The sequence below is a fragment of the Petaurus breviceps genome, unplaced genomic scaffold (assembly GCF_028583685.1).
Source record: "Petaurus breviceps papuanus isolate PSGF00001 unplaced genomic scaffold, PetGlider_PUasm1.0 79, whole genome shotgun sequence".
NCBI lineage: Eukaryota > Metazoa > Chordata > Mammalia > Diprotodontia > Petauridae > Petaurus > Petaurus breviceps.
Genome location: NW_027186523.1, coordinates 14,995,294 through 15,023,072, shown reverse-complemented (window position 1 = coordinate 15,023,072; position 27,779 = coordinate 14,995,294). Strand labels below are relative to the sequence as shown.

General features: G+C 37.2%; 2 protein-coding genes across 7 annotated transcripts in view; one reads left to right on the top strand and one right to left on the bottom strand.

The window, feature by feature from the left end:
- CDC123 (cell division cycle 123) overlaps positions 1 to 1,900 on the bottom strand; it is a 116,527-nt gene extending 114,627 nt beyond the window's left edge. For both annotated transcript variants that reach the window (XM_069106403.1, XM_069106404.1), the window contains exon 1: positions 1,692 to 1,900. In XM_069106403.1, coding sequence (XP_068962504.1) covers positions 1,692 to 1,765 — 74 coding nt within the window. In that variant the 5' untranslated portion in view covers positions 1,766 to 1,900. The remainder of the gene's footprint in view (positions 1 to 1,691) is intronic.
- Positions 1,189 to 26,663, top strand: NUDT5 (nudix hydrolase 5). 5 transcript variants are annotated; one of them, XM_069106406.1, is made up of 9 exons: positions 1,189 to 1,345; positions 13,036 to 13,140; positions 13,967 to 14,034; positions 17,121 to 17,173; positions 18,584 to 18,691; positions 21,168 to 21,263; positions 22,364 to 22,465; positions 23,471 to 23,524; positions 26,426 to 26,663. In XM_069106406.1, exons 2-9 carry the CDS (start codon positions 13,078 to 13,080, stop codon positions 26,533 to 26,535), a joined length of 654 nt encoding a protein of 217 aa, XP_068962507.1. In that variant the 5' UTR covers positions 1,189 to 1,345; positions 13,036 to 13,077; the 3' UTR covers positions 26,536 to 26,663. The 5 variants fall into 5 exon arrangements, 4 of the variants coding, with proteins under 4 accessions (XP_068962507.1, XP_068962506.1, XP_068962508.1 ...); XR_011172110.1 differs by lacking the exon at positions 1,189 to 1,345 and adding an exon at positions 1,942 to 2,325 and having other exon boundaries at positions 23,316 to 23,524; positions 26,426 to 26,520; XM_069106405.1 differs by lacking the exon at positions 1,189 to 1,345 and adding an exon at positions 1,942 to 2,325.
- The last annotated feature ends 1,116 nt before the right edge of the window (positions 26,664 to 27,779 follow it).

The window sequence follows — 27,779 nt, the reverse complement described above, 5'->3', positions numbered from 1 at the left end:
TGTACTACAATCAATTGTGAATGACTTAGATATTTTCAGCAATACAACAATCCAAGACAATTCCAAAGGACTCATAATGAAAATGCTATCCACCTCCAAAAAAAAAAAAAAACCCAAAGGGCCTAAAAAGGAAAACAAAAGATTTTTTTGGGGGGGGGGGGGGTGTTGGTGCTTTCTTTTACAACATGACTAATATGGAAATATGTTTTGCATGACTGTACATGTATAACCTATATCAAATTGCTTTCCATCTCAAGGAGGATGGAAAGGATGGAGGAAGAGAATTTGGAACTCAAAATTTAAAAAGCAAATGCTAAAAATTGTTTTTATTTGTAAGTGTGGGGAAAAATAAAATATTGTTCAAGAAAAAAAGGAAAGGATAAAGTTGTTCTTGTTGAAGATTTTTGTGAATAATTCTTCCTCTTCTAGATTAATTCACTAACCACAGAAGTAATTTAGCCTGTAATTTGAAGACTCCATACTATTTCCTTTTTTTGAAAATTGGTATACACACATACCCTTTTCCAGTCCTGTGGTAGGGCTCTGTCTCTTTTGCTAATTCATCCTTCATGTCCTTCTCTTTAAGTTTGGTATTCTCCAAAGCTCTTTCGTTGGCCTTTTTTATTCACAAATTGTGATGGGATTTACATGCCAAGCCTAGGAATTTTCAAGCATGAAGCTTCTTGATCAAGAGTAACACATTTAAGACTACTTAGAACCCAGAGCTCAAGTGCCATCTCCTTCAAGAGGCTTTATTCCCCCAGTTGTTAGTCTCCTCTCCATGACAGTGTGTTTATTTTGTATATATTCCATATTTACTTATCTGTGACTATGTATGCCAATAGAATGCAAGCTCCTTGTGGAATTGTTTCTATCTCCAGCCCTTTGCAGAGTAGCTGACATGAAGGAGGAACTTATTAATAAATGTTTGATAAATAGTAGTGGGGACTCCTTTTCAAATATAGGTTAGTCTCTTCTAAATCAAAAATTCTGTCATTCTGTGACTCAAGAGAGATCAGACAAGTGGAAAAACAAGCAGGAAAGTCACACTGCAAAATCTGGGAAAGGTTTCTTGCTTTGGAAGATGGAAAAACCATTACTCTCTAACTTTTCACCACCCCACCCCATCATTGCTTCATAGCTTACTTAATATTTTACCCGATGTTTTGACGTGGGTTATCTCATTGGATCCCTGTTGAGGCAGGCAGGCCAGGTATCATTATCTCGGATCAAAAAGCCTAAATTCAACTTTCTTTGGGTCACACATCTAAGTAAAGGCCAAACCTCGCACCCCGACTAGCAGTCCACGCTAAAGATGCGCCAGGACCGACAGGCAGAGGCCTAGGTGAGTAAGGCAGGAGGAGCGGAGGGGCGGGGGTGCTGCACCTGGTGAGGTCATCGCTCCGCAGCTCACAAAACGCTTTTCAAGGTCTCCGGACATTAATGCTTCCACACACACCCCCCCAACCCCTTCCTCAAACCGAGTTTGGATTCTCCCTCCACCTCCCTTCCCCACGTTGGGGACCACTCCCCTACACTACTCCAGTCCCCAAACCTAGACCTAACCAAAGGCCAGGCCAGGGTCTCTCCCCTCCCCAGGAGAGAAGATCCTCCATCGTTCAGAGGGCGTGAGACGGGGGAGAGAAGACGAAAGGGGTTGAGGTACCTGCCCGTTCCCCGTCCAGTCTCACCTCTTGATAGTAAGGCTCCTGAACAGAGGATACCAAGCAGAGAACTGACAGTGGAGTACTTGCTCCTTCTTCATGACGCTGCTTTCGCCGCCGCCGCCGCCGCCGCTGCCTCTGGATTTTCTTACTTCGGCTTCTTCCACCCGGAACGGCCCTCCAAGGAGCCCAGAAGAGCCAACCGGTCGGTTTTGTTCGAGCACTTTTCCGGCCCAGTGACGCGACGCGGAGAGGAAGTGGGGAGGGGAAGAGAAGAGATGGAAGAGACACGTGGAATGGAAGGGGTCGGGGTGTGTGGCGGCTTTTAGAAGCCCAACGAAGGGCAGGCAGATTCAGTCGCAGGTCTTTGGGGAAGCTGAGGAGGGAGAAGAAGATTAAGAGATTCACAATCTAGCCCCTCCGTGTCGCCCTGACCCGGAAGGACAAGCTCCGATACACCCGCCTCCCCCTCCCGCGGCAAAGTCGGGTTTCTACGGGTGCCGAGAGGGCGGCCCGCGCGCAGTCTACCATTCACGGCCAGAGGTGGCTGTGACTTGGACGCTGGCACGGGCTTCGCCTGCAGCCGCAGCTCCCGCCGCCGCCTTCCATCCGTCCCTTCCCCACCAAGAAACTCTTCCCAGCGCCGGACACCTCGGGGCAGGTAATTCACCCCACAGCCAGTCTCTGCACGGAGCCGTCTCCGGCGGTCCGAACCGGGTGGGTGTGCGTGCCCGTGTCGGGGCTGCGACCTGGGGAGGGAAGGGGAAGAAGAGGGAGCAGAGGCTCGGGATGCTGAGGGGGAGAAAAAGAAACCCCCTTTAAAATGCGAGTTCGAACGTGCTGGCGCGAGGTGCTTGTTCGAGGTTGGGGTCACATCTGGACCACTCTAGCAAAGCAGATGTTGGAGGAAAAGGAGGGTCATTTTTCTGTTGCCGGAGATAACCTCCCCCTGCACCACCTCCTCTGCACTAACACCTCCCATTCATTTAGTGTATTTAGTCTAGGGGAGGTCTTTGACTTTTGCTCACTTGAAACGTCCGTGGCCCCATTTACTCTCTAGATTTTACTGCTAAACGGTTTGACTGAGGGATACATAATTGCAAAAACTGTTTGCAGGCTATAGAGTCTGCTCTGTGGGAAGTTTTGTTAAGGGTGACTAAGATTCCCGATAAGCTAACATTTATATAGTGTTTACCATGTGCCAGTAAATGCAGTTACTATCTCACTTGATCCAATTTCTTTTCGTTGTTTTGGAAACAGAAGAAGCACCGATTTAGTTATAAGGAACCAATACCTTACACATGATCCCCCCCTCCCCCCCGCCAAGAAAATTTTATTGTATTTGAGTTGGGAATGTCATTTTAACGCTGTTGAAACAAAATAAAACTTTGAAATCGTGAGCTGAGTGGATTTGGTAAAGTTAAGTTAGCTTCTATGCAGAGGTTTGGGGGGGGGGGGAGTGCAGGGAGAGGGAAGGGAACCTATCCAAAAAATTGAAGATTTCTACTGCATTAAAAACCTGCGAAGTTAACTCCTTGTTTGGAACTTTCACAGCACATTATAGTTATATTTCACCTCTTATTACGCAGGTATCCAAATAAGAAAAGGAACTGTCTCATCTTTGTACAAGTTCCCTTTCCTCCATTTGCCTTGCCTTCCCCTCCCATGTGATAGTTACTAAATAAATATTTGAACGAATGAGTAGTACCTTTATAATTTAAAAATGCTAACTTTGGACTGTAGGAAGGTATTTTACACTATACTTATAGAGTATGTGTTTTTCAAGCTGTGTATGATTTCTAGATCCTTTATCTGTTATTTTGTAATACTAATTAGCTACAGATTTTAAGTAGCAATAGATTTAGTCTGTAAAATAAGTAGAGTAGTTGAGGGGAAAACATGAATTGGGGCCAAGGGACTTCACTACTTTTTGTGTGACCTTGGACAAGTTACTTCTCTTATCTGGGCCTCAGTTTCCACTTCTGTAATATGGGGAGGGCTGGAGTGGATGGGCTCAAAGATCTCTTCTAGCTCTAGATATTTTGAGCCCCTAAGCCATTTTTTCCTGTCATAATGTGACTTAAACGATTTTTAGTTTTTCTTAAAAGTTATGTTAATGGCAGGGATGGGGGAACCTGTGGCCTCACTGTGCCTGCTCTGCTTTCAAACTGAGGCATTGCTAAATGTAGACAAAGTATACTGCAGATATGGGATTCTCTCTACAACTCTTGACATGTAATGAACCTGCCTATAGATTGTACCAACAGTTTTCATCTGTCCACATCATAGTGGTAAAGCTACTTTATAAATCACTCCACTTGATGTTCCATCATCTTTATAACCAAATCATCTCTCATTTTATGTCACAAAATACTTGTTTTCTCTTCTTAGGACCAACTGAGAGCTGATGAACTATTCTTTTTCAAATATATTGAATCTAAATATTTTTATATTCTGCTTGGGGGGTGGGTTCTTCCCCCTTTTCCCTCCATACCTCTCCCTCAATACCTCCCCCTCAATCTAAATAAGTTGTTTAGCAGCTTGGTATTATGGAAGTGTATTTGGCTTTGCTTCTGAAGATTAGCATTTGAATCCCAACTCTGCCACTTGATACCTTTATGGCCTTGGACAAATCGTTTACTGGATTTCAGCTTCCTTATCTGTAAATTGAAAGAGTTAAACTAGGTTATCTCTGAGTTGTTTCCAGCTATAAATTCTAGGAATTCTTTGACAGTAGAATTCTAGAGTTGGAAGAGACTATAGCAGCCCTCTGGTCCAACTCATCTCTACCCCATGGAGGCAGCTGGTAAAGCAGTGGAGACAGTGTTCAGCCTGGATTCAGGAAGACCCATCCCAACCACCTGCTTGCTGTGTGACCCTAGTGCCAGTCACATTGTTTTTCTTAGTTTCAATTTCCATAATGTAGGGAATATCACCTACCTCACAGAATTATTTTGAGTGTTAAATAAGATGACATGCACAATGCTTTGCAAACCTTAATGTACCATAAAATGCTAATTATTGTTGTTATTATACTCCAGCAGGAACCTCCACCCAAGGGGTAGTCACTCAGCCTCTGCTTTGACAGGGCTTTCTGGGATGGGTAAACTCTCAAAGCAGCCCATTCTACACTTGGGCACCTCTAATTGTTAGCAAGTTTTTCCTGACATCAAACCCAAATTTATCTCTTTGCAACTTCTAGCCATTGCTCCCAAACATATCTAACCATCTTTGACACACCAGCCTTTCACATACATGAACTTAGCCATCATATGCCCCGAGTCTTCTCTTAGCTAAACTTTCCAGTTCCTACAGCTACTCCTTATGTGACATAGATCAAGGTCCTTCACCACCTTTGCTGTACTATGGATACTTCCAGCTCACCAGTGCCCTTCAACTCTGGCTCCAAGAGCTATTCTTATAATATTCTAATATTATAATTCTTATTCTAAAAGACACCTGACCACGACAGAGATCAGAAAGACTACTACCTCTTTATTCCTGTAAGCTATAACTTTCACTATAGACCAAGATTCCATTAGATGTTTTACTTGCCACATCACACTGCTGACTCACTGAGCTAATAGTCCACTAAAACTCCTGGATCTTTTTCAAACTACTGCCTAACCATGTCTCAGTACCGGCAAAGTTGATTTTTTTTTAACCCAGGTATAAGACTTGATATTTATCTCTATAAAATTTCATCTAATTCAGCCTAATGCTGAATCAAGATAATTTTGGATCCCAAATGCCATCTGTTATATTAACTATCCCTGCCTGCCTTTGTCATCTGCAAATTTGATGAGCATGCATCTCTGACCTTAAGTCATTGATAAAAATGTTGAACAGCACAGCACCAAGATAGCCAGTAGGCACTCCTCTAGAGTCCTGCCACATTGACATTGAATAAGTAACATTTCTCACCTGGAGGCTTAGTCTGTTGCAAGTGTGTTTGGATTCCTGCCTCTGCTTTCTCCTCACTCCACTCTATTCTCCACATAACTATGGAGCATAACTCTGTCACTCCCCACCCAAGCTCAAATGGCTCTCTCTTACCTCCAAGATCAAATAGAAGTTCTGTTTGGCATTTAAAGCTCTTTACTATGTGGTGCAGTGGATAGAGCAGCTGCCCTGGAGTCAGGAGGACCTGAATTCAAATCCAGCCTCAGACACTTAACAATTACTAGTTTTGTGACCTTGGGCAAGTCACTTAACCCCAATTGCTCTGCCTTCCCCCCTCCAAAAAGACAAAAAAAGCTCTGACCCCTTCCTACCTTTTCTTTCAGTATTATAATATTAGTCCCTTTCATCTTCTCTATGGAGCCATAGACCTACTGGCATACTTACTGTTCTTCACACAGACTCATTTCCCTCCTTTGTACTTTTTTTTACTGTCTTCCATGCCTGAGAGTGCTCTCTCTCTCTTTACCTCCCTATCCTGGAATCCCTGATTTTCTTCAAGACTCACTTTCTGCATGAGACCTTTTCCCATTTCCCTTAGCAGCTAGTGTCTTCCCCTTGTGTTGTATATGTCTTGTATATATCTATGTATTCACATATTATCTCCCCCATTAGAATGTAAGATCCGTGAGGGAAAGAATTCTGGTATTTTATTTTTGACTTTGTATTCCCCCAACTCTTAACACAGTTTGTGGACTTAGTAGATATTTAATAAATGCTTGTGGATTTTATTTAAATCCTTCTATTCAACCAGCTTTTTTAATCCATCCAATTTTTATTACCATTTGTCCCATACTTTTCCATATTCTCTAAAAGAATAGTTCGATACTGTTCACTTCCAGATATAGGGACACAGAGTCAGAGTGCAGTTTTCAGACTTTTTTTTTTTTAACGTGACCAGTACAGTAAATTTGTTTTGATGGGGAAGGGAGAGAAAAATGTGGACCTGAAAATAATATTAATTTTTTTTAAATTCTGTGGGAAAAAAATAGTTTGAGATTCCTTATCAAATGCTTTGCTAAAGTTAAATTCCAGATAGATTATATACATAACCTTTTATCTTCTGATTTGATAACCTAATAATCACACTCGTAGTGGTAGGGTCAAACTCCAGACCTTTGACATTTAGCTTGTTAGTCGAATTGAAAGGTAGAGTTGATGAAGAAGTAGTTAAGAGAATGACAGGGATAGCTAAAGCTTTCTTAAGTTGGCATTTTTCTTCTGCAGCCTACTGTTCAGTGGCTGAAGTGTGAATATATTCACTTTTTGAATTGTTCAGTGATCATTCCGTTGAACAGAAATGAGCTGTGGAGTATTCTTTGAGGTCAGAAGCTTTGTTTACTATTGAAACTGATAGAAGTTCCCATCTCAAAAAAAAAATGCTATCCATTGAGTTTGATATATTTTCAGAAGTGACCCCAGTAATTTGTCTAACTAAAGAGAGGTGAATCCTATTCTTTTCTCAAAATATAGTATATAGGTATGCACAACTTGTATGTTAATTTGTAGTTCTTTGGTTAATTTTCCTTTAATATGCTGTATCGTGAGTATCATGAAGTAATAGCATCCTTTGTTTAATAAAATTAGGGATTTTTTTTAACTGAATATAGGGTACCTTTAAAAGTATAAATGCTGAATCAGTACAGTCAGGTTCAATGACAGTATAACATGGTTATATTGAGATTGAGAGAAAATTCAAATGGCTTATTTTCTGTCTTCTTAAGGTTATTTTCCATAATGAAGTGGTCAAGTATTTGTTAATTTCTTGGGCAGGTTTAGCTATCTAGGTTCAGCCTAAGGAACATAATGAACTATAGGATATTCAAGACCCCATTCAGTTCATACATAGACATATAAAATGTATCTATATACAGATATAGATAACTAGATAAAATTTTAGCAGTTTCATTTTGCTTTGAATACTAAGCTTCCTGCAAAATAACCTTTGACAATACTACCTTTGCCGTTTAAAATTGGTGTTCTTTTTAAGAATTCGAATGCAGAAAGTTCAAATGATAATTTGAACATAGTAGGCTGGTGGCTAAATGTAGTGTATGTATAAATCATTTGTTTCTTTCCTCAAAAAGGTAAGTGAAGCATAGCCTTTAATGATTTTCTAATTTTTTTAGCACACTAAAAACTATGCTTTTCTTTCCTAAATTCTCAATTACTTACTGATTTGCCTTTTGACATTTTGTCTCTCGGGTTTAGCCCCAAAATATTGTGTCCTGAGAGCCATAACATAAGACTTAAAACATAATTTTGATTCTATGTTAGATATCTTTTTCTTTCCCAGAATGGGATGATGGTGGATGAAAGTAGCCAGACCTTCTTTCACTGGCTCTTTTGTACTTTGACTGTAGAATGACCAGATTAAATCCCCTCCAGGATTTTGGTCCTCTTAGGATCAAGGATGGTTCTGAACATTACAGTCTAAGTTTACTGGAAAATGAGCAGAGCTCCCCAACGAGTCTTACCATTGGGACCAGAATGGATCTAGAAATCTAGAGTCTACACACAGGAATTTAGCTAGACTTTCCTAAACTGAAACAAGACAAATAGCTGTGGACATTTACACGTTCTACAGTTTAGCTTATTTTCAGACACTAATTTCTATAGCTTCCCCTATTTCTCTATGAGGTAAAGTCATTTGATATACAAAAAGTATGTTTTTGCCTGTTAGGCTATAGATAGAGTATATATATTAAGTTATAAAATGATTAAAACAATTTTGTTGTTTTAAGTATGGCTCAAATGTTTCGTTTTTAACCAGCTATTCTTGGAATTTCCAACCTTAGAGATACTAATAAAAATTCTTAATATTCTTCAAATTGTTAGATTGTTAATTATCTTTCTATGTGCTTTACTCTTTAATTACATCTCTGTAAAGTATCACAAGTATTATGCTCATGTTATATATGAGAAGGCATCTATGAGGCAACCTGTGTGTCTGTGTGACCAGAGGCAAGTCACTTAACTTCTTTGTGCTCTAGGTATCACTAAGAATTTGTGGCTTCCTTTCTAGGAAGTCCCTACACTAGCAAAATCACAGGCATTGTATTTGATGTGGAAACTGAAGCTCAAAGAATTAAAATTACTTGCCTAAGGTCACATGGTGTCAGAATTCAAACCTAAAGTATTTTGATTCAGAGTTCCACATTGATCAAAGACTCATGATTCATTAATGCTAAACAAATATATGGATAATTCCTCTGTTCTTCCCCAGAGAGTAAGATTCTAGAGCTTGTTGTTTAGATTACATATTTTCTGGTGGGGAAAATCTATTGTATATGCTGCTGACAGATTAATTTTCCTAAAATAGCACTTTCACCATGCCTTCTCAAAAACTAATTGCCTGAAGGATAAAAATCCAAACTTCCTAATGTGATATGCACGAACTTGCTTCCTGCCATACCCAAACATGAACCCACTCTTCTAGTTTGACTGGTCTACTTTTTCCCTAAACATACCTTTACGTGTTAGTGACTCTTAAGTCTTTGTTCATACCCTTTTCTTCGCCTGTTTAATTCCTGCTTACTTCAGTTCTCACCACCTCCCTGAAACTTTCTCTGATTATTCTCCCTACCATGATCTCTCTGAACTTTTTTGACCTTTAATTGTTTACTATTCATTTGTCATTTCTAGGGCCTAGGGCCTTCTTTTTTCCCCTACCATATTTATCTTCCCACAAACGGATTGTAAGTTCCAAAGTCAGTAATAATGTTGAACCCTGGCCTATGCTATTAAAAGTATTGTGGGGAAAAAAATTTTTTTTTAAAGTATTGTGGGGCTAGTATGTCAGGGGAAAAAAGAGAGATTCTAGGAAATCTCTAACATGAGATCAAGACAAATCAGTTAACCTCTCTGGGACTCCATTTTCTTTTCTATAAAACAAGGCTATTAATATTTGTACTACTTAACTCAATGGGTTATTAATGCCATTTTGTAAGCCTTAAAATACTGCATAGTGTTCTTATTTCTTTTTTAATCCAGACATTCAGTAAAGTAGTTCTTCGAGTGGGGAGAATAAAAAGGATTTGGGATGTAATCTAAGGCTAATTCCACATGTACAAATTATTACACAACAGAGCTCTGAAAATGAGTTTTTAACAACATAACCCTAATTATGCAATCACTATCAGCTGTATTTGTGAGGGTGGAGATGAGGAAACTCCCCAAACCAGGTCTTAGCACCTCAGGATTTCCTGTCTACCCTCCACTACCACATTAGCACAAGGAAGAAAAACTGCTTCTAGGAAGTCACAAATAAAAGGCGTTTGGTGATTTTTTTTCTCCTCCTTGTCCTGTTGCTCCCTAACCCTTCCAACTCCCAAACCCAACTCAATCTTATCACTTCTTGATGTGGTCGGAGTTGTTCTACTTGTACTAGGGAGCCAACATGTTATTCCACTGGAAATAGTCAGTGGTTGACTAGGTTGACTCTAATATAATACCAAATTTAGGATGTCTTGTGTGAGAGGGTATTCCCAAAAAAATCCTACTTGTTAAAGGCAGAGTTGTAGTTTCCCACAGTATCCCAGTACAAAGTAGACCTCAGTAATTGTTTGATTAAGTTGCATTTAGACCTCTTATCTATGCATTCTCTTGGTTATATCTTTAGAGCCTGTGGGTTCAGTTATCTTCTCTGCACAGATTACACCTCTCCTGAACATTAGGCCTATTGTATATATCCTATTGGATATCCCAAAGACATGTCAAACTCAACACATCCTGACTAGAATTCTTGATCTTTTCTCCAAAACCATTCCTTCTTCCTTCCTCATTTCTGTTGAAGATAATACCATCCTTCTAGTGACCCAAGTTGCCTGTCTCAGAATCAACATCCATCAATCTCTTTCTCCCTCATCCAATGGATCCAGTCAGTAGCCAAGTTGTTTCAAAGTCTACCTGTACAGTATCCATCCCCTTTTCTCCATTCACACAGTTATACTCTAGTAGCTCAGACCCTCATCACCTCTCAGTTGGTCTCTTCTAATAAAAAGCCTTCTAATTGGCCTCCCAGAGAAAGGAGAGAAACTAAGAATTCCAGTTGTAACTATAATTCTGAGGTGCCTTTTTTTCTCCCTATGGATCAGGGGAGAATGTAAGAGTTTAATCAGTGAGAAAATCTATGAGATAAACTATGGGGAAGACAGAGGTGAGAAAAAATACTTGATTGTTCTAATTTGGCTTCCACACTGCTAAGTTGATATTTCCTAAATCTAATCTTTATAAATCTGACAAGGCCACTCCCTTCATGGGAAGGCTCAGTACCTTCCTCCAGGATAAAATACCCACTTCTTTGGTTTTTAAAGCCTTTCACAATCTGGCTTTAGTGTTTCCAAGGCTTTATTACTCATTACTCTCTTTCATGCCTTGTATTTTCAGACAAATTGTCCTACTTGTAGTTGTCTATACCTGGCATTGCATTTCCCATCCCCACGCCTTTGCACAAGCTGTACCTTCCCCCTACCCCACACCTGAAATTCACTCCTTCTCCTCTTAGAACCCCAAGTTTCCTTCAGAGCCCAGCCCAACTGTCACCTCTTATAGAAAGCTACTTTGATTTCTTCTGCCCTCCCCCCAGAAATAACTTTGTGTGCATGTATTGTATTTGCTTTTTGGTGTTCCTGTTAGTTCTCCCCATAAACAAAGTTTCTTGATGATACGGATTGTTTTCATTTCCAGTTCTCAGTCCCTGAAACATAGGAATTTTAATACTTCTTGAGTATATCTTAATCTTGATATTCATGTGCTAGGAAATTGGAACAAGGCCACAAAAAAAAACAAAGTAGTAAACACATATATTGAAACTAAACAATTTTAAAGTTCTATGTTCTTGAAGACTAGTCCTTTCAGAGAGAAAAGTCAGGATCCTATTTTGGTGGCAGGCCAGGATACTCTGCCTTCACTTATCTGAACTTGAGAACCTTAATTATGTTACCTCTGTGAGATAGTCTAGCAAGAATTTGTTAGGTAAAAACCTAATTTAATTGTTTAATTTAATAGTTTAATTACTGCAGTCTGTAAAGCAATTTGGAAGCATCTGAATGTGCCAGTGTGTTGTATGCTTCTTGACTTTTAAAATTCAGTAGAATAGGTATTATTCTCTTCACCTGCTACTTCTGACCAACTTCCCTAAATCTACAAATGCATTGTAATCATCCAGATGTGTGTGGATAGATGTGAGTTCTCCTTCTCTTAGTATTTCAGTCTTAGCTATTACCCCATGCTAATGCCTGAGTAGCAGACAAAATGTCATTTTTAATCAAAATCTCCCAATTAGTTATACATATATGTTTATTGTGTGTGTGTGTGTGTGTATATAATCTGTTCTATAATTAATGAATTATCTGAATCATTCAAATGTTTGTGATTCATTTGGGTGTATTATTAGCCACAAATTACAATCTCTCTACACCCTAGTCCACTTTTGAATAGCTAGAACTAAAAAGAAATGTGTCACCTGCTAACGAATTCTTTAGTAACGAGTTTATCAGAACTTAATAAAATTCCTCCTATCTGGAGAGAAACATTTTAGTCAGCCAGCTCATATTTTACACCTTTCCACTTGCTAGGACTTGCCAGAGCTTGCATTCCTGGAGAAGTCAGGGTAGCCTCCATTGTCAAAGGATCTAATTAAAAGACTTTGGGGTAATATCTATTAAAGCTCTCATTTGGTTTTCTTGGTGCTAACTCACTACTCAACTTTCAATGCTAATCATCAGTATTTGAAATTGAGGTATACATGTTCAGCTTTTTTTTAAGGGAATTCTTATTCTTGAAAAAAAATTGCCTTATCCATTCAAAATTAAATCTTTTGTGCTACCTCTAAAAAATTATATTAACTGTTCAGGCATATGAATAATCCAAACAGAAGTAGAATGTTTTATTTACGAAGTTTTTGGGAATCAGTTAATTCCCAGTAAGAATAAACTATAATAAAATCTACCATAAACATTTTCTTTTGAGTAAATAACAGTCTAGGTACTTAATATTTTTTCTTTTGATCAGATCAATTCCAGGAAAGTTGGCAATTTTAAGAAATCATCTGACTGACTAGTCCTGGAAATTGCTGCCAAAACCAACAATTTTTCAAAATAGCCTGGCAAGACACTAAGACTAAACTGGAAAGGTTGAACTGCTATGTATCAAGTTGTCCTAGCCTAGAAACCAGGTCTTCCTCTGTACATTTAGAGTTCACTTGTAATACCGTGTAATCAATCTGGTACTTCTATTTTGATAAGATAATTGTGTCTTCATCTTCTCAATAAACTGCCAGTCCTCTTCTCCATAAACTGCCAATCCTTAGTTGCCGTTTTAAGAGTAGATCTTTCAGTGATTTCCTTGACATTAAATGAGGAGTATTTAGAATTGAACTTTAACCTAAAGAAATGTTGTTTTGTTATAGAGTGAACTTACTAGAAGATAGCAAGGATCACATATTTTGAAAATGGAAAACAAAACTCCTGTGGATTCTCATAAAGTTACCAAAGAGTCTATCCTAACAGAAGAGGTACCAAGTTTTTTTTTCTTCACCTCTCCATATTAATTGCTGCATCTTTTTTACCTCAGATGGATATCTCTAATAAGTGAGAATAGAATTCCAAAGAGATGGTTTTTTTAAAGATCCAAATGTTACTTTACTGTGGAAACAATGGTATATGCCTATTATTAGTTTGTCCCCATAAGTGACTAAAGGTGAAATAAACCTCTGGAAATTTTTGGTGTGTAACATGATAGTATTCTCAGTTTTTACTAATTAATGCACTGGATACATTTTAAGTAAACTAACTTAAAACAGTATCAATTTTTGGATACTGTTTACTGAGCTAGAAAACTTAAATCACTCATAATTCCTATACCAGAACTAAATTAGATTTTATAATTCTAATCCCACAGTGAAATATGTAGGCAGTAAAAATCCTGGCATGCCCATTGTATATGAATAGCATGGATCTTACAAGTCCAACCATTAGGTATACACTATATCCCCCATAATCAGCATTCCAGTATAGCTTGCTCAACTCTTTGTTCTTAAGAACAAATCAAACAAAAATACTAATCAATTACCAAGCCTAATAAATTCAGAAGACTTCTCAAACTTTTTTTTCCCAACCTCTCAGTGGTTCCCCAAGAAATAATCTCATTTCTTCAAGTAAGCAAACTTAAAATCTGAGCTTGTAGACAGTCTTTAAATCCATGAGTAGAAAGTTGTTAAGATGATGTGCATTCTTAGGGTTATAATGGCTTTCTACTCTGACCAGAAAAGCCTTTCTTTCCCAGTAAAAACACTCTTTGGTTTGAAAGTTTCCCAATTTGTTATTCTTACCTCCTTTTAGTTGATTACAGAAGGAAAATGGGTCAAGCTTGAACAAACAACTTATGTGGATCCCACTGGTAAAACAAGGTAAAAAAAATTTTCCTACTCAAGAAATGCTCAGTCCTTATATTCTGAGAATCTCTCTTCATGACAAATCTGTAAATACTTCTCTCATTCTAAATGTATTTTTATATTAGATTTAAGAAGTAATCTGGTCAATCACTTATTTTCATTTTAATGGTATGTTTAACTTCTAAAAGGCCTAAAGTTTAAAAGCATACTTTTCTATAGTAGTTACTGAGTTCAACTCTCACTTTATTCTCTGTGATTATGGCATAACATGCCACTTAAAAAGTAAAATCAAAAAGTAACTTAAGTTTTTTGTTATCTGAACTAATAGTATCATCATATTAGACTGGGTAAAAACATTATACCAATTATAAATTAAAATTTTTGAAAATTTAGTTAAATGTTTATAATGTAGCTCCTTGCATTAAAGATTGTGGCTCTTTTCCACCAAATAGTGAAACTTCTGCAGAAAATCTCAGAACTTTGTACCATAGCACCCAGCCTCTAACACATTAAACTGCCTAAGAATAGGGATTCTTTATTTGTATCTTCAGAGCCTGGTACCTGGTACCTAGTATATGCTTTTTACAAGATCAACAAGCATTTATTTATCTTAATGCTTATTAAAATTGTACTAAATGCTTATTGATTTAATACTTTGAAAACTAAATCTAAGGACTTAAAGGATGTTTTGAGTTTTTTTTTTTCTTTTTTCAAAAAATCTTATGCTGTGTATATACATAATCACATCAAAGGAAGTTAAGGCCAAGATGAGAAAAATCTCTCCTTTTTCGTCCTTTGAAAGAAGGGGTTGGAGAAGCTAGGTGGCCCAGTGGATAGAGCACCAACCCTGAAGTCAAGAAGACCTGAGTTCAAATTTGACCTGGGACACTGACCCTGGGCAAGTCACTTGACCCCAGACACTCAAAAAAAAAAAAAAAGATGAAGGGTACAAATTATAATTTTAGAGACATAGTTAATGTTGGCAAATACTTCTCCTTCATTGATGCTCTAACTGGTATCATTTATAACTTACAAAGTTGCCCTTCTCTGCATCTCATGATGTTTTTTGGGCAAGAAAAGAGACTCAAAGTTCTGCCATAGCAAAGGACACTAGATAGTAGGTGTCTTAGTATCTAGAATTTTTTTTTTAGCTGAAAGATATCACCCAGTCTTATAGATAAAGGAACTGAGCTTGAAAGTCAGCAGTTTACCCAGTTGTGCCACTTGTTGGATAACTAGAACTAGAACTTAAGTTTCCCTACTTGGGGCACTGAGTGTTTACTTGAGTTTTTTCTTCCCCCAAAGCCATTTGAAGATCCAAGTTAAGATATAACTAGGCTTCCAAGATTTTTCTGGGTACAAATCTTTTCTTACACAGGCATTTCTACTCTAGTCTCTCTCTTTATTAACCACAAGGAGACTGGTTTGTCAGGCATAGGTACATTCATAACTGCTTGTTTCCTTTGTTATTGTTGCTGAAATGACACTATCCCTCTTGTTTCCCCTTATTCCTAGAGCATTTGGGCTGGAATCCTCAGTGCCTCTCCTAGCACCTTCTCCTTCAGTCTTTTTAAGACTGACCTTAGGAGGCAGCAGTGAGAGCTGTATCAAAGGTTTTTCTTTCTGTTGCAACCCTTGCTATTTACTTTTACCAAAGATTTTTGTGTGATTGGCTTTTCTTTTCCTACTAACAGGAGTATGGAGATGTTGGGAGCAGCCTATTATTATTATTAAATGATCATGCATGGTTTTCAGTTTAGAATTTGATTGAAGAATGCTATGATTTTGTAGCCCCTTCCTTTATATCTCTTTAGCTTATTTTTCTTCTGCTACAAAACACAAGACAACAGGTACATAGGGAAAGAATTTTTTTTTAATGTAGAGACTGACTGTACCATAGAACTCTGTCTTGTTGCTCCTCCTACCTTAATTTAGGGGATCCTTCATAACACCCTAAAAACCTGGGGCCTCATTTCTGTGTTACCTAAGCCATCTGGCCTCTTCTATATTCATCTCTTGCACTGACTTTTCCTGAACTCATATACATTTTAAGAGAGACCATCAAAGGAAAAGACTTGGGGAAAGAAAGAGATAATTTTTTTCCCCTTGTGTAGGCAGTTTGGCTTATACTACCTAAATTTTCTGTATAACAATTCCTGTTTAAGGAAGAAAAATAAAAAATTATTACAGTGTTACACAAAACTTAAGGCAGGTGGCATAACCATCAAATTGTTCATCAGTATTAAAGTCAGAAATAAATAAATTCCAAGTCTCTTCACTTTTTTGAATTAGAGACTTGCTTATTTGTGTGTGCAAAGTGGGGAAAATTTATCTTTGTTTTAAGTGTGAGGACCAAAGTGGTAGATTCAGGCATCTTTTTTTTAACCAAATCAAACAGTCTCATGTCTGTCCTTCAGACATTTCTCTTGGGCATTTTCCTGGAGGTGGGCAAAGGGAGAATTTTCAGGGGGACTTTAATATTTCTATAATGTTACTTCCCCCAAAGCCAAACTCCTCACTTGTCACCTTTGCTTGTAAACTGAGAAGCATGATTCACCAATAAACTTATGATCCTAATTAAAGGCCCTTTGAACTGTGAATGATATGAAACTTTCTGGCTGTGGCACCCAGCAGGCTTGCTATTTAGATTAGCAGCTGAAGCAGGGGTTCTTAACCTTTTTTTGTAAGGGACCCCACCTTGGCAGACTGATAAAACCTTTGGACCTCTTCTCCCAATGATCTTTTTAAATGCATGAAAAATAGAGAATTACAAAGGCTATCAGTTATATTGAAATATAATTATCAAAATATTAAGAAATGTTCATGGACTCTAGGTTAAGAACCCTTGATCTCAAGTATCACATGAAACATCATCTGTTTCACTAAACTTGGTAGTAATGGCCTTGGTTATTTTCAAAAGGCAATTTTACAATTACAGGGTGTCTCTCTGAAAAACTAAGCATCTTTTTGGTTTTCTAGACCACCATTCCAAATAAAAATGCATGTTTTGCAATTGCAAAACTCTGAATGGTACAGAGCTAATCTGTTGCTTTTAGCTTTAATGTTTTGTTTGTTTTTTCTTCCCCTTCTTCTCTTAACAGAACTTGGGAAACTGTGAAACGCACGACTAGGAAAGAAGGACTTTCTGCTGATGGTAGGAGCACAAATCTCTGTCTGTCAGTCTGTCTTCAGTCTCTCCTAGTGCTCCTTTTTTCCCTCCTGCCCACAGTGTGAACACCCCCGCCTATCCTTGACTCACTTCTCTTTTTTCCTACCTGTGTTCTGTGTCTTCTTAATTTTTTCTATTTCCATGACTGCAGTCATCACTTCTCTGTATAGGATTCCCAAATCTACATATGCAGCTCCATTCTATTCCCATGTATCCAACTGTATGTCCTATGGATGACTGAAACTACACATGTCCAAAATGGAACTTGATCTTCCCTCCAAAACTTGTTCTTCCTTCTAACTATGCCATTTCTGGTGATGACACCACCTTTTTTCAATTAGTGTCCTTGATCTAATTTTTACTTAAAATATGAACATCATAGAAAAGTCAACTGAATAATTGATAATCAAGAAAAACTGAGAAAAAAACTGAAAAAAAAAAAAAAAGTTGATACATTGAACAGATAATAAGGCAGGAAATAAATCTTGAAAATTCCCAGGAAGGGGAAATTCTATGATATGTTATTCTAGATGCCTTTGAAATGTAAAAGAAATGCCACAAGAATGTCTCAGAAGAGCAATAAAAGAACTAAAAGAAGATATAAAGCAAAAAAATTTAAACTATTTTAAATGTTAATAAGAGAGTAGAGAATTTAAAACACATAGTGGAAAAAGTAGATTCTTTGAATGTGACAGATGAGTTTTTTCTACTAGAAGTGTTAGTAGAGGAATCAGGTGAACAAAATCAAAAGACCAGAAGACTGGAAAAACACGACAAGAGCTTCACAAATCAAGGAAATTGAGTTGAAAGATGGATTACTAAAAGGTTTTATGGGAATTCGGGTTCTTTCAAAGAAACAGCCTTAATATTACATTTCAAGAAAATTGCATGGAAGTAATAGGAACAGAGGGCAAAATTCCAGTAGAATCCACAGAATACATAACATGAAATTCAGAGCTTTACTTAACAGGAAACATACGGTTAAATTGCAGGACAAATTAAAAAACAAATATACAGTCAGCCAGAAGAAAACTATTCATAAATTAAATTGAAATAGTGCTGGAACTGCTCCTACATAAGGAAAAATAAAAGGAAAATATGTAATAGAATATTCTTTGAAATAGATTAACAGGATGTGAGAGCTAATGCATGAAAAAAGCAAAAACATTTATTGACAGAGGATTCAAGGGGGTCAAAAGACTCAGAAGAAGAGGAAAATGCAAATTAACAGTTCTTTCATTGAAAACATTCTAAACAACTTTTGAGATACATATAGGCCTGGTGCCTAAACAAAGCAAGAGTACTTATTTAACCAGTTTTACAAATTAATATTGATGCAAAAATTATATGTAACATATTTCATAGGCATTCATCCTTTTTGTTTCCTGGTGGTAGGTGTGGCAATTATCCCAGTATTACAAAGAACTCTTCATTATGAATGCATTGTCCTGGTGAAGCAGTTCAGACCCCCAATGGGAGGCTACTGCTTAGAGTTCCCTGCAGGTGAGTAACAGGAGAAAAGGATTTTATTGTTTCACAAGAACTAATTAGCTAATTCTAAGAAAACCTCTTCTTTGGCCTCATTGTGGCATAAGCAGAGTATTTCTGTGTCCAGGCAAGTGGGAAGCAGAACCACACTGCCACCTGCAGGAAGGTACTTGAGTGCCTCCAGCCCACCATCAAGGTAAGGCATGTGATTCCTGCCTGCCTTCCAGGTAGTCTTTTTCACAACCTCCCCACTTAATACATTCTTTCTGCCCTGTTACTATTCTCCTTCACCACATTTTTCTTGTTTCTTTCTCTGAAACCTGTTTTTATGACTTTCCTTCTCTCTACCCTGGCATATATAGTAGCATCCAGATTACTCATTAAGATTTCTAGAATAGGGCGGCTAGGTGGTACAGTGCCAGCCCTGGAGTCTGGAGGACCCGAGCTCAAATCTGGCCTCCAACATATAACAGTTACTAGCCGTGTGAACTTGGGCGAGTCACTTAACCCCAATCGCCCTGCCTTCCCCCCTCTAAAAAGCAAAAAAAAAAAGGGGGGGACTTCTAGAATATCAGGGGGAAAAAAATGATAATTCAAGGCTATCAACTTCTTATAGAAAAGTGACATAATTAGCTTGAATTAAAGCTTTTTATTTCAACTTGTTTAATTTTTTTTAACAATTTATTCTCTTATAAAGAGCTTTAATTTTTTAATCTCACTTTTTTATTTGGGGAAGAGTATTTATTAACTTTAACAAAATAGTAATTTGTTGTTTCTTTGTCCTCTTCTGTTTATTCTATCGTATCTCATCAGATTTTGTTTCTATTTTCTTTGTTTATAATTATTTGTATTCTAAAATCTCCTTTCTTCTTTATCACTCCATTTAGGACTTTCCATATTCTTTTGCATACATAGTTGTTATTTCTTTTGACATATTAATAACATCTCAATTTATACAACTATTCCCATTTGTTGAATGGATGAGTTGTTTCCTGTTTATTATACTGCCCTAAATATATGTAGTTGCTTTATATATATTATATTATATATGTGTATTATATATAATATTATATATATAATATTATATATTATATATATAATATTATATGTGTATAATATATATAATATTATATATAATATATTATATGTGTATACATATATATAATAGCTTCTTGCTCTTTGGTATGGCCTTTTTGTTTACCTGTTTGATAATATTCATCAGTTGTAGTTGGAATAATGAGATTCCTGGGTCAGAAGGAATGATCAGGTGGTTGGGTTGAGTGTTTTTTTGTTTGTTTTTACTCTTATTAATGTTGCCAGATTGTCTTCCAGAAGGCCAATGCATAACTCCACCAGAAGTGTGTGTTATTATGCCTGTTTCCTCTCAAATAATTTTATAATTTATTCTTTTTGCTAGTCTGATGGCTATAAGGAGATGGTACCTTAAATTTTTAATTTGCATGTCTGATTAGAAAGTGAACAGTTCTTCAGGGCATTGACAGCTTATTTTTCTTCTTTTGAAAACTGCTTGTTTTTGTATCTTAATATCTATTCAGAGGAAGAATACACATAACACTTGTAAATTTGTTTGAAGTTTATCTGTCTCAATCAAATTTTTTCTTCAATAGAATCTAAGCCCTTTGAGGCTAAAGATTGTTTTTTTCATTTTCTTATCTGTTTTCCCAGCACCTAGAATAATGTCTTCTACTTAATAAACACTTAATAAATTGAATCATATTTCAGAAATTGGGGACATCAAAAATCAACAGGACATGATTCCTCCTGTGCTGTTGCATTTACTTTTTGTAGTCCACATTTTTCTTCTATTTTGTGCAGATTTTTTTTCATGCCCCAAGTTAGTATGAATGAGGAGGGTATAAATTCGAGGCCTGTTGATCTTCTAGTTTCTACTCAGTCCCAGGTGTCACCTGATGCTTTTATTCTAACCCCAACTCACTTCCTTCACATCCCATACTAATGCTCTTCTGTCCACCAACCCTCACTATCTTCTCTTCTCCCTCACAGGTGGCAGCCATATTGGCTCTTCGATAGGATCCCTCACCATATTCCTATGAGGGAGAAAGGCAGGACAGGTAGTGCAGTCTCTGTTTTGCAGATGAGGAAACAGACAGTTCACAGCATATCTGTGCTTAAGGTAAAATAGTTAGTGGCAGAACCAAGAGTGGAATCCATATCTCTTAACCACTAGCTCGTTGACCTTGCCAGTAGGCTTTGCTGACTCCATGTGGTATATTACTATTCAAGAGAAATAGCAAACTCAAATGAACAGATGACATATTCATGAACATGAACAGAAACTTAGTCAAACTATACTTTTTTCTTTCCCTTTCTATCAAAGGACTAGATCTGAGTGGGTCTTATATAAAGACTATTTATTTCCCGTGAAATCCCCATACCAAGGGCTACATGGGAAGGATCAGAGTCTCTCCTAGGAGCTGAAATTTTATATGAATTAACATTTGATTGACAGGTCTCATAGATGACAATGAAAGCCCAGAGACAGCTGCTCTTCGTGAACTTGAGGAAGAAACTGGTTACAAAGGTGATGTTGCTGAATGTTCTCCAGGTTTGTATTATTATCACCTCTGAAATGTTTGGGGACAGTTTTGTTTTGTTGTGTTTTTTAACCTAGTCAAAATCTAACTGTAAACTCTTTTTTTTTTTTTTCCTTTTTTTTGGAGGGCAATTGGGGTTAAGTAACTTGCCCAAGGTGACACAGCTAGTTTTTTTGCATGTTAAGTGTCTGAGGCCGGAACCAAACTCCTGACTCTGGGGCCAGTGCTTTACTCACTGCACCACCCAGCCGCCCCCTAACTGTAAACTCTTGATATTTTTAAAAATAATAATTCAAATGTATTTCAAGTAGAAGAGCTCATTTTTAGAGTAGTTCTCAAAACAAATTAGTCATTTTCTCTAAATAAATGTTTGGCTAGGAGGATACTTAAGTATATCTAAACAAGTAGGTAGCCCTCAGAATTGGGGAAGAGCTATGACACTGAGCAAATCAGACTTGAAAACTGGTTGGAAACTTTTCCATTTCCTTTCACCATTCTGTCTGTGCAGTTTGATTTTTTTTTCTTAATTTTACCATCCCAGTGGTTCTTCACTGAGTCCTTCCAACATACTAAGCTTTCAAGAGTGGGTTTTTATTAGACTTGCTGTAGGTATTTGTTCCCTAGTGTGGGATAGGATTGAGTCAGATAAATTCAAGGATATTGTTGCCTTGTAGTTTCAGCCAGTCTTTCCCTTCTCATCCTCATTTAAAGTCACCAACCCCAACTTACTCTGTTGGAACCAGTTTTATACTTTAACCATTCATTAGTGCAAGTTTCTGCAGCCACTTCACAATCATACAAGCATTCCCTGTGACTGTGCATATAAATACTGTGTGACAAATGTTTTACCCACACTATTCACTAAAGTTCACCAGAAGACAATTTCTTTCATTTCACTACTAATTACATGGTAAAAAATATTGCTACTTACTATGGGCAAAATAAGTGACTGTTTCCAGAGTTGCTTATAACTAACACTAGTGGCAAATTGTTTTAAGGTTTCTATCATGACTCTGGAATTTTAGGTAAGTAGGACATTTTGGCTTTAATACTCTGAGGAGGAGGAGGTGGACAAAGAAGATGTAGTGATCCATTGCCTTTTCTTCCTTAGCTGTATGCATGGACCCAGGTTTGTCAAATTGTACCACACATATAGTGACTGTGATGATTAATGGAGATGATGCTGAAAATGTGAGACCTAAACCAAAGCTTGGTGAGTTTATATTCATTCTTCTTTAAAGTGGTGGGTAGAACAGTATTAAATTATGAAATATGCCAGCTGCTTCAAACCATTTAAAAGAATAAAATCTTGCATAGATACTTTATTAGACTTGCGACAACTCTCCTAACTCAATATATTTATTGTTTATGGTTATTTAATTGTTGTCTGACCAACTTAACATTTTGTATATGTTGAGTTTCATAATACGTACAAAATTTCTTTATAGAATTAGGTCCAGTTTAGTCACAGGACGATGAGGATTACAAATACTTAGAAATGTTCTCCTAGTCTGAAACTGATTTAGTTACACATGTTGTAAGATACTGGAGCAGTTTTTAGAAATCCCTGCAAGGGGCTGTACTTCAGCTGCTGACAGTGTTCTGACGTTAGCATTCCCTAAGGAGATTATGGAGTTCTCTGCCCTGCAGTTCTCTTTCTAGGAAAGATTTTTTTGTTCAGTAACTAAATATTACAGTCTCATGTAGTACATATGTACTAACCATGCCACAAGCTCATGTTTATAACTAGTACTTGATCGTTCAGCCTTTCTAGTTCAGTCATAGTAACTGCACTCAGGGATGACCACTTTGACTAAGATGTTAATACTAGTTTAACTGTTTTTGTAAAGGCACATTGCAGAAAACACTTTGTAAGTTATTTAGGAACATATGATGTGAGATACTATCATAGATACACAGAGGCCCTTGTTAAATTTCCCTCTTTTTTTTTTGCACATTTCTTCTGCCAAATCATCTTGCAATGTGTTACTACTCTAGTTTTTACTAAACATTTTTTTAATCTTCTGGTTTTTGCGTGTTGTTGTTGTTTTGTTTTTTTTCAGGAGATGGAGGTATGTTTATTTTCCAGTGACTGCTCTGTGGCTAAGTATAGTCATTTTGTTACAGATATTCTAGTTGGCCAACAGGCATGATTGTTGCTTTTATCTTTTGACCTTACTTTTTGTGTGTGTTTGTTGTTTTGTTTTGTTTTTTAAAGAATTTGTGGAAGTAGTTTCTTTACCAAAGAATGATCTCCTGAAGAGAATTGATGGTAAGAGTCTTATTTCCAACTAATTGTGCCTAGATCCCTAGATTCTATTTCCTCACACCTGGGTTTACTGAGCATAATTCTCAAAACTCCTTTGTATAGCATCCTTCAAGTCGAATATCTAGAAATCAGATAATTAACATAACCAAACATTTCTTGTTTTCCTTTACACGTTTTTGGAAACCTTTGCATATGGTGCTATAATTAATTATAGATTCCTTTTTTTTTTTTTTTAACAAAAAACTTTAGCCTGAATTCCCATTGACAGAGACACTCCATATAGTCCATGTGTGGATTTTTATTGTCAGTCGTATTGGAAGGGATTGTGTTCCCACCTCCATTCCCAGATGGATGGTTGTCTTGGTTCTTTGTTTATCATATCAGAGAACTTGCTCTTTCTCATCCAATAGAAAAAACAGTGCAGTGCTTTGGGGGTGGTAGAATTTTTAGTCAGGGCTGGGTTCAAATCACACCTCCCATTTATCTCAAGGCAAGTCATTTAGCCCTTGGATCTTCAGTGACCTCATCTGTAAAATTAGGTGAAACTTCTCAGCTCTAAATTTATGATCATATTGAATTTGTTTTATTGACTCACATGATATCTAGATAGGTACTTTTCCTTTGTAAAGATGAATACATCAGCCTTTTTAAAAGGTGAACTGCTTTTTTTTTCTTTAACCTAATTACAACCTATGTTTTAAAACGCTCTGATGTCCTTCAGAATTGTTGGGGGGTTTTTTTGTTTTTGTTTTTGTTTTTACATTTCTTGGTTTGTTTGCTTTTTTTTTTAAGAAAACAAAAGGCATGTGTGGATCTAATTGTGGCACTATTTGCAAAGATCTCCCATTTCTATAGTTTTAAAAAACTTTAAATGACCACTGAGTTAGAAATGGTTCCAGAATCTCCAAGTTAAAGCTGAATTAAAGCAGCCAGGCTGAAGAATTCACACACTTGGCTAGCTAGCTGTATATTTGGAGTGAGGCATGGTTGCCCACAGTAAAAGTACTGAGTAAATCATTCTGTAGCCAGTGTACCACCCTCTCATTGTTCCATTATGCTATGTTGCTGCTTCTCTTTTTCTTAACCCAGCACTTTCCCTATTTTAATTATAATTACTACTTATGCTGTATAAAGCTTGTTTTTTTTTAATTTGTATATTGTCTCCTCTCTTAGGTTATAAACTCAAGCAGACACTCTTTTGCTTCTTTTTCTGTCTCCAGTGCTTAGCACAACAGTGTCTAGTGCATAGTAGGTGCTTAATAAATGGTTATTGAATTGAATTTCCCTGATACAGTTTATATTGAATGTCTTGTAAAAAGCAACAGAATTCTCCTCCATGTTGTACAGTTAGTTGTACTAGAAGGCCAATGACATGCCTTCCAGTTCTACAATTCTGTTATCTGGCTGTTTTCTAAAAGCCCTTAATTCTATTCCCGAAAGCTTTAATAGAGAAAAGTGTAATTTGAAAAAAACTCAAGTTGGTATATACTGAGCATTCATGACAAAATTTGCTAGTAAACGTGTTAGTTTTTTTCTTATTCTTTGCTCAGTTTTGTCTCAGTGAGGTTTGCTATCATTAGAAGACCTCTATCTTTTAAGGTAGACATTCTTTAAGGATGTCTTTTCCCCTCCTAGTTTATTTTTTATATTTACAATTAAGTCTAAGGGTCCTGAACTCCTTATTGTTGCCCCAAATATTCAAACCTAAAAAGGCCTCCTGCCATATAGGTGATTGGAGTGAAAGGACTTGCAAGTCCTTTTCCAAAGCAACTTATGGACAGGACCTTTCTGGGAAGAAAAAAAAAAGATGGGGCATGAATTCATGAAACCTTTTCTTGAGCAAGAAGGTGAGGAAATGAAACCTAAATAACAGATAACCATTCTCATATAAAACAATCCTCCTTAAGCAGTGCCTAATGCAGTAAGACTCTAAGACCTCATACTTCTATGAGTAAATTTAAGTAAGTCCTGTCACATCTAGCAGCTTATTCATCAGGTTAAAAAAAAAAATAGGTGCTCTAGGAGCAGATGGCACAAATTCTTAACTTAGATGTGCTGTCTTGCTTTTTGGTCCATTCTGAATCACTCAATTCAACAAACATTATTAAGGTTCATACTATGTGCAAAGCACCAAGGATACAGAAACAAAGTAGGGTCTCACCTCTAAGGCCCTGCATGCTTTGGCGTGTACATAGATAATACAAAGTAATTTGAGGAGGGGGAAAGAATCACCAGGGATTAGGAAGAGCTAGCCTGATGGGAGACAGGGAAGAGCTAGGCTTGGCCCATTTGACTGGAACATAGCGTACATAATGGGGAATAATAATGAAATAAGACCGGAAAGGTAGATAGGAGCTAGAGTGGGAGGGCCTCTAAATTCTAGGCTATAGAGTTTATATTTTATCCTAGAGCAGTAGTGAACCACTAACACTTTTTGAGCAGAATAGTATGAGGTCAGTCCTGTGTCTTATTAATTTGGCTGCTGTATAGGTGAAGGAATTGAAAGGGAAGAGACTAAAAGCAGGAAAACCAACTAGTGGCTCCAACAGTAAGTCTAAGTGGGAGGCAATGAGGGCCCCAGATAGAATAATCATCGTGTAAGTCCCTGCAGTGTCTGAGATCTGTCTAATATGCCAAGATCTATATAATAAATTGCAATGGAACATATTTATAGGGGATGACTTTAAAAAAAAAGTTTTGTATTTTTACAGAGATGAGGAAAACTGTTACCATCAGATTTGATTTACCCTTATAAAGAAGTTGGAGAACCTGTATTCTTCCTATCCTTGATTGTGCAATCACTTGAATGCCCTCCATGCTCTTTTCTGTAGTTTTGGGAATGATAACATGATGGGGTGGGACAATTCTTGCTGTATTCTCACTAGTTTTGTTTGCCTCCTATAGACCTGGTAGCTGATGAACATCTCAAGGTGGATGCCAGAGTCTATTCTTATGCTTTGGCACTGAAACACGCCAATGCAAAACCCTTTGAAGTGCCATTCCTGAAATTCTGAAACTGACCAAGACTCACCTATGTTTTTATAAATGAGGCCAATCTTTCAGAGTTTGGACTTTGTATTCACATAGTTAGTGTAGGTTTTGAATTAGCTTTTTTCATAAAATAAAGGCAATATAGAATGCACATGGTGTTGATATAATTTATTATCAATGAAGTGTAACCTAATGTTTTGAACTCTATATTAGGCTAACTTTGAATTATTCGATAAGGAGTGCACAAATATAAATATCTAAAAGTCATTTATAGTCAACTAGTTTTGAATAAAATCTCTCCATTATCATATCTAAATCCACTTATGCTTACAGTTGTAAAAGCACTACAAGGGAAAAAAAAATTACCGTGGGAATACAGAGTCTGTAGGGAAGTTTCCACACAAAAATAGACCTTCTGAACTTCAGAATAAGAAAAATTATTTCCTTCCCTTTCCCCGTCCCACACATAATTTTTCCAGTATAAGAAACTAAGTTCTCAGTAAACAATTGAATCTTAAAGTTTAATATAAGTTTAAAGCTAGTTATAAAAGTTGTTTTTTAAATTGGTGTTTGGAATACTATCTCTATTTACCAGACTACTTGATTGCCCACACTTACTCACTTCCCTCTATATGCAAATAAATTTGCTACATTTAGATTCTGGAAAGCAGAATATTTGACACTATTCAATTCTGGCTCTCATTTTCATTTTATTTTATTTTGCTTTTTGGAGGGCAGTTGAGGTTAAGTGATTTGCCCAAGGTCACACGGCTATTTTTTGTGTTAAGTGTCTGAGGCCAGATCCAAACCCAGGTCCTCCTGACTCCAGGGCCAGTGCTCTATTCACTGCGCCACCTAGCCACCCCATCTGGCTTTCTTTTAATTCAGCCTTACTGCTGGCAACTTGTTTGTCCTTCATTCTCCAAGAGAACCAGTAACATCACTGAGGGTGATAACTGACTTGCACTTGAATCGTATTTAAGTGTGGAAGAGCTGCACAGCCTCACTTTTTCCTCCAGGGTCATCAAAGTCCAGTGGCAAGTCAAAAGTCAAAATGATTGGCAATGGCCAGGATGCAGTGGGTGACCTTGACATTTTGTATTAACAAGCACCCTAGCACACCCAGGATAGCCTGTTAGCACAGATTCTTTGATCTGCTTTTAAAGGAAAAACTGCTCAAAATGGGGTTAACAATCCTACTTTTAATTACATTGACTAGTTCAAGGGAAAGGTCAGCACCCTGAATATGGAGAGAATACAAGCAGGG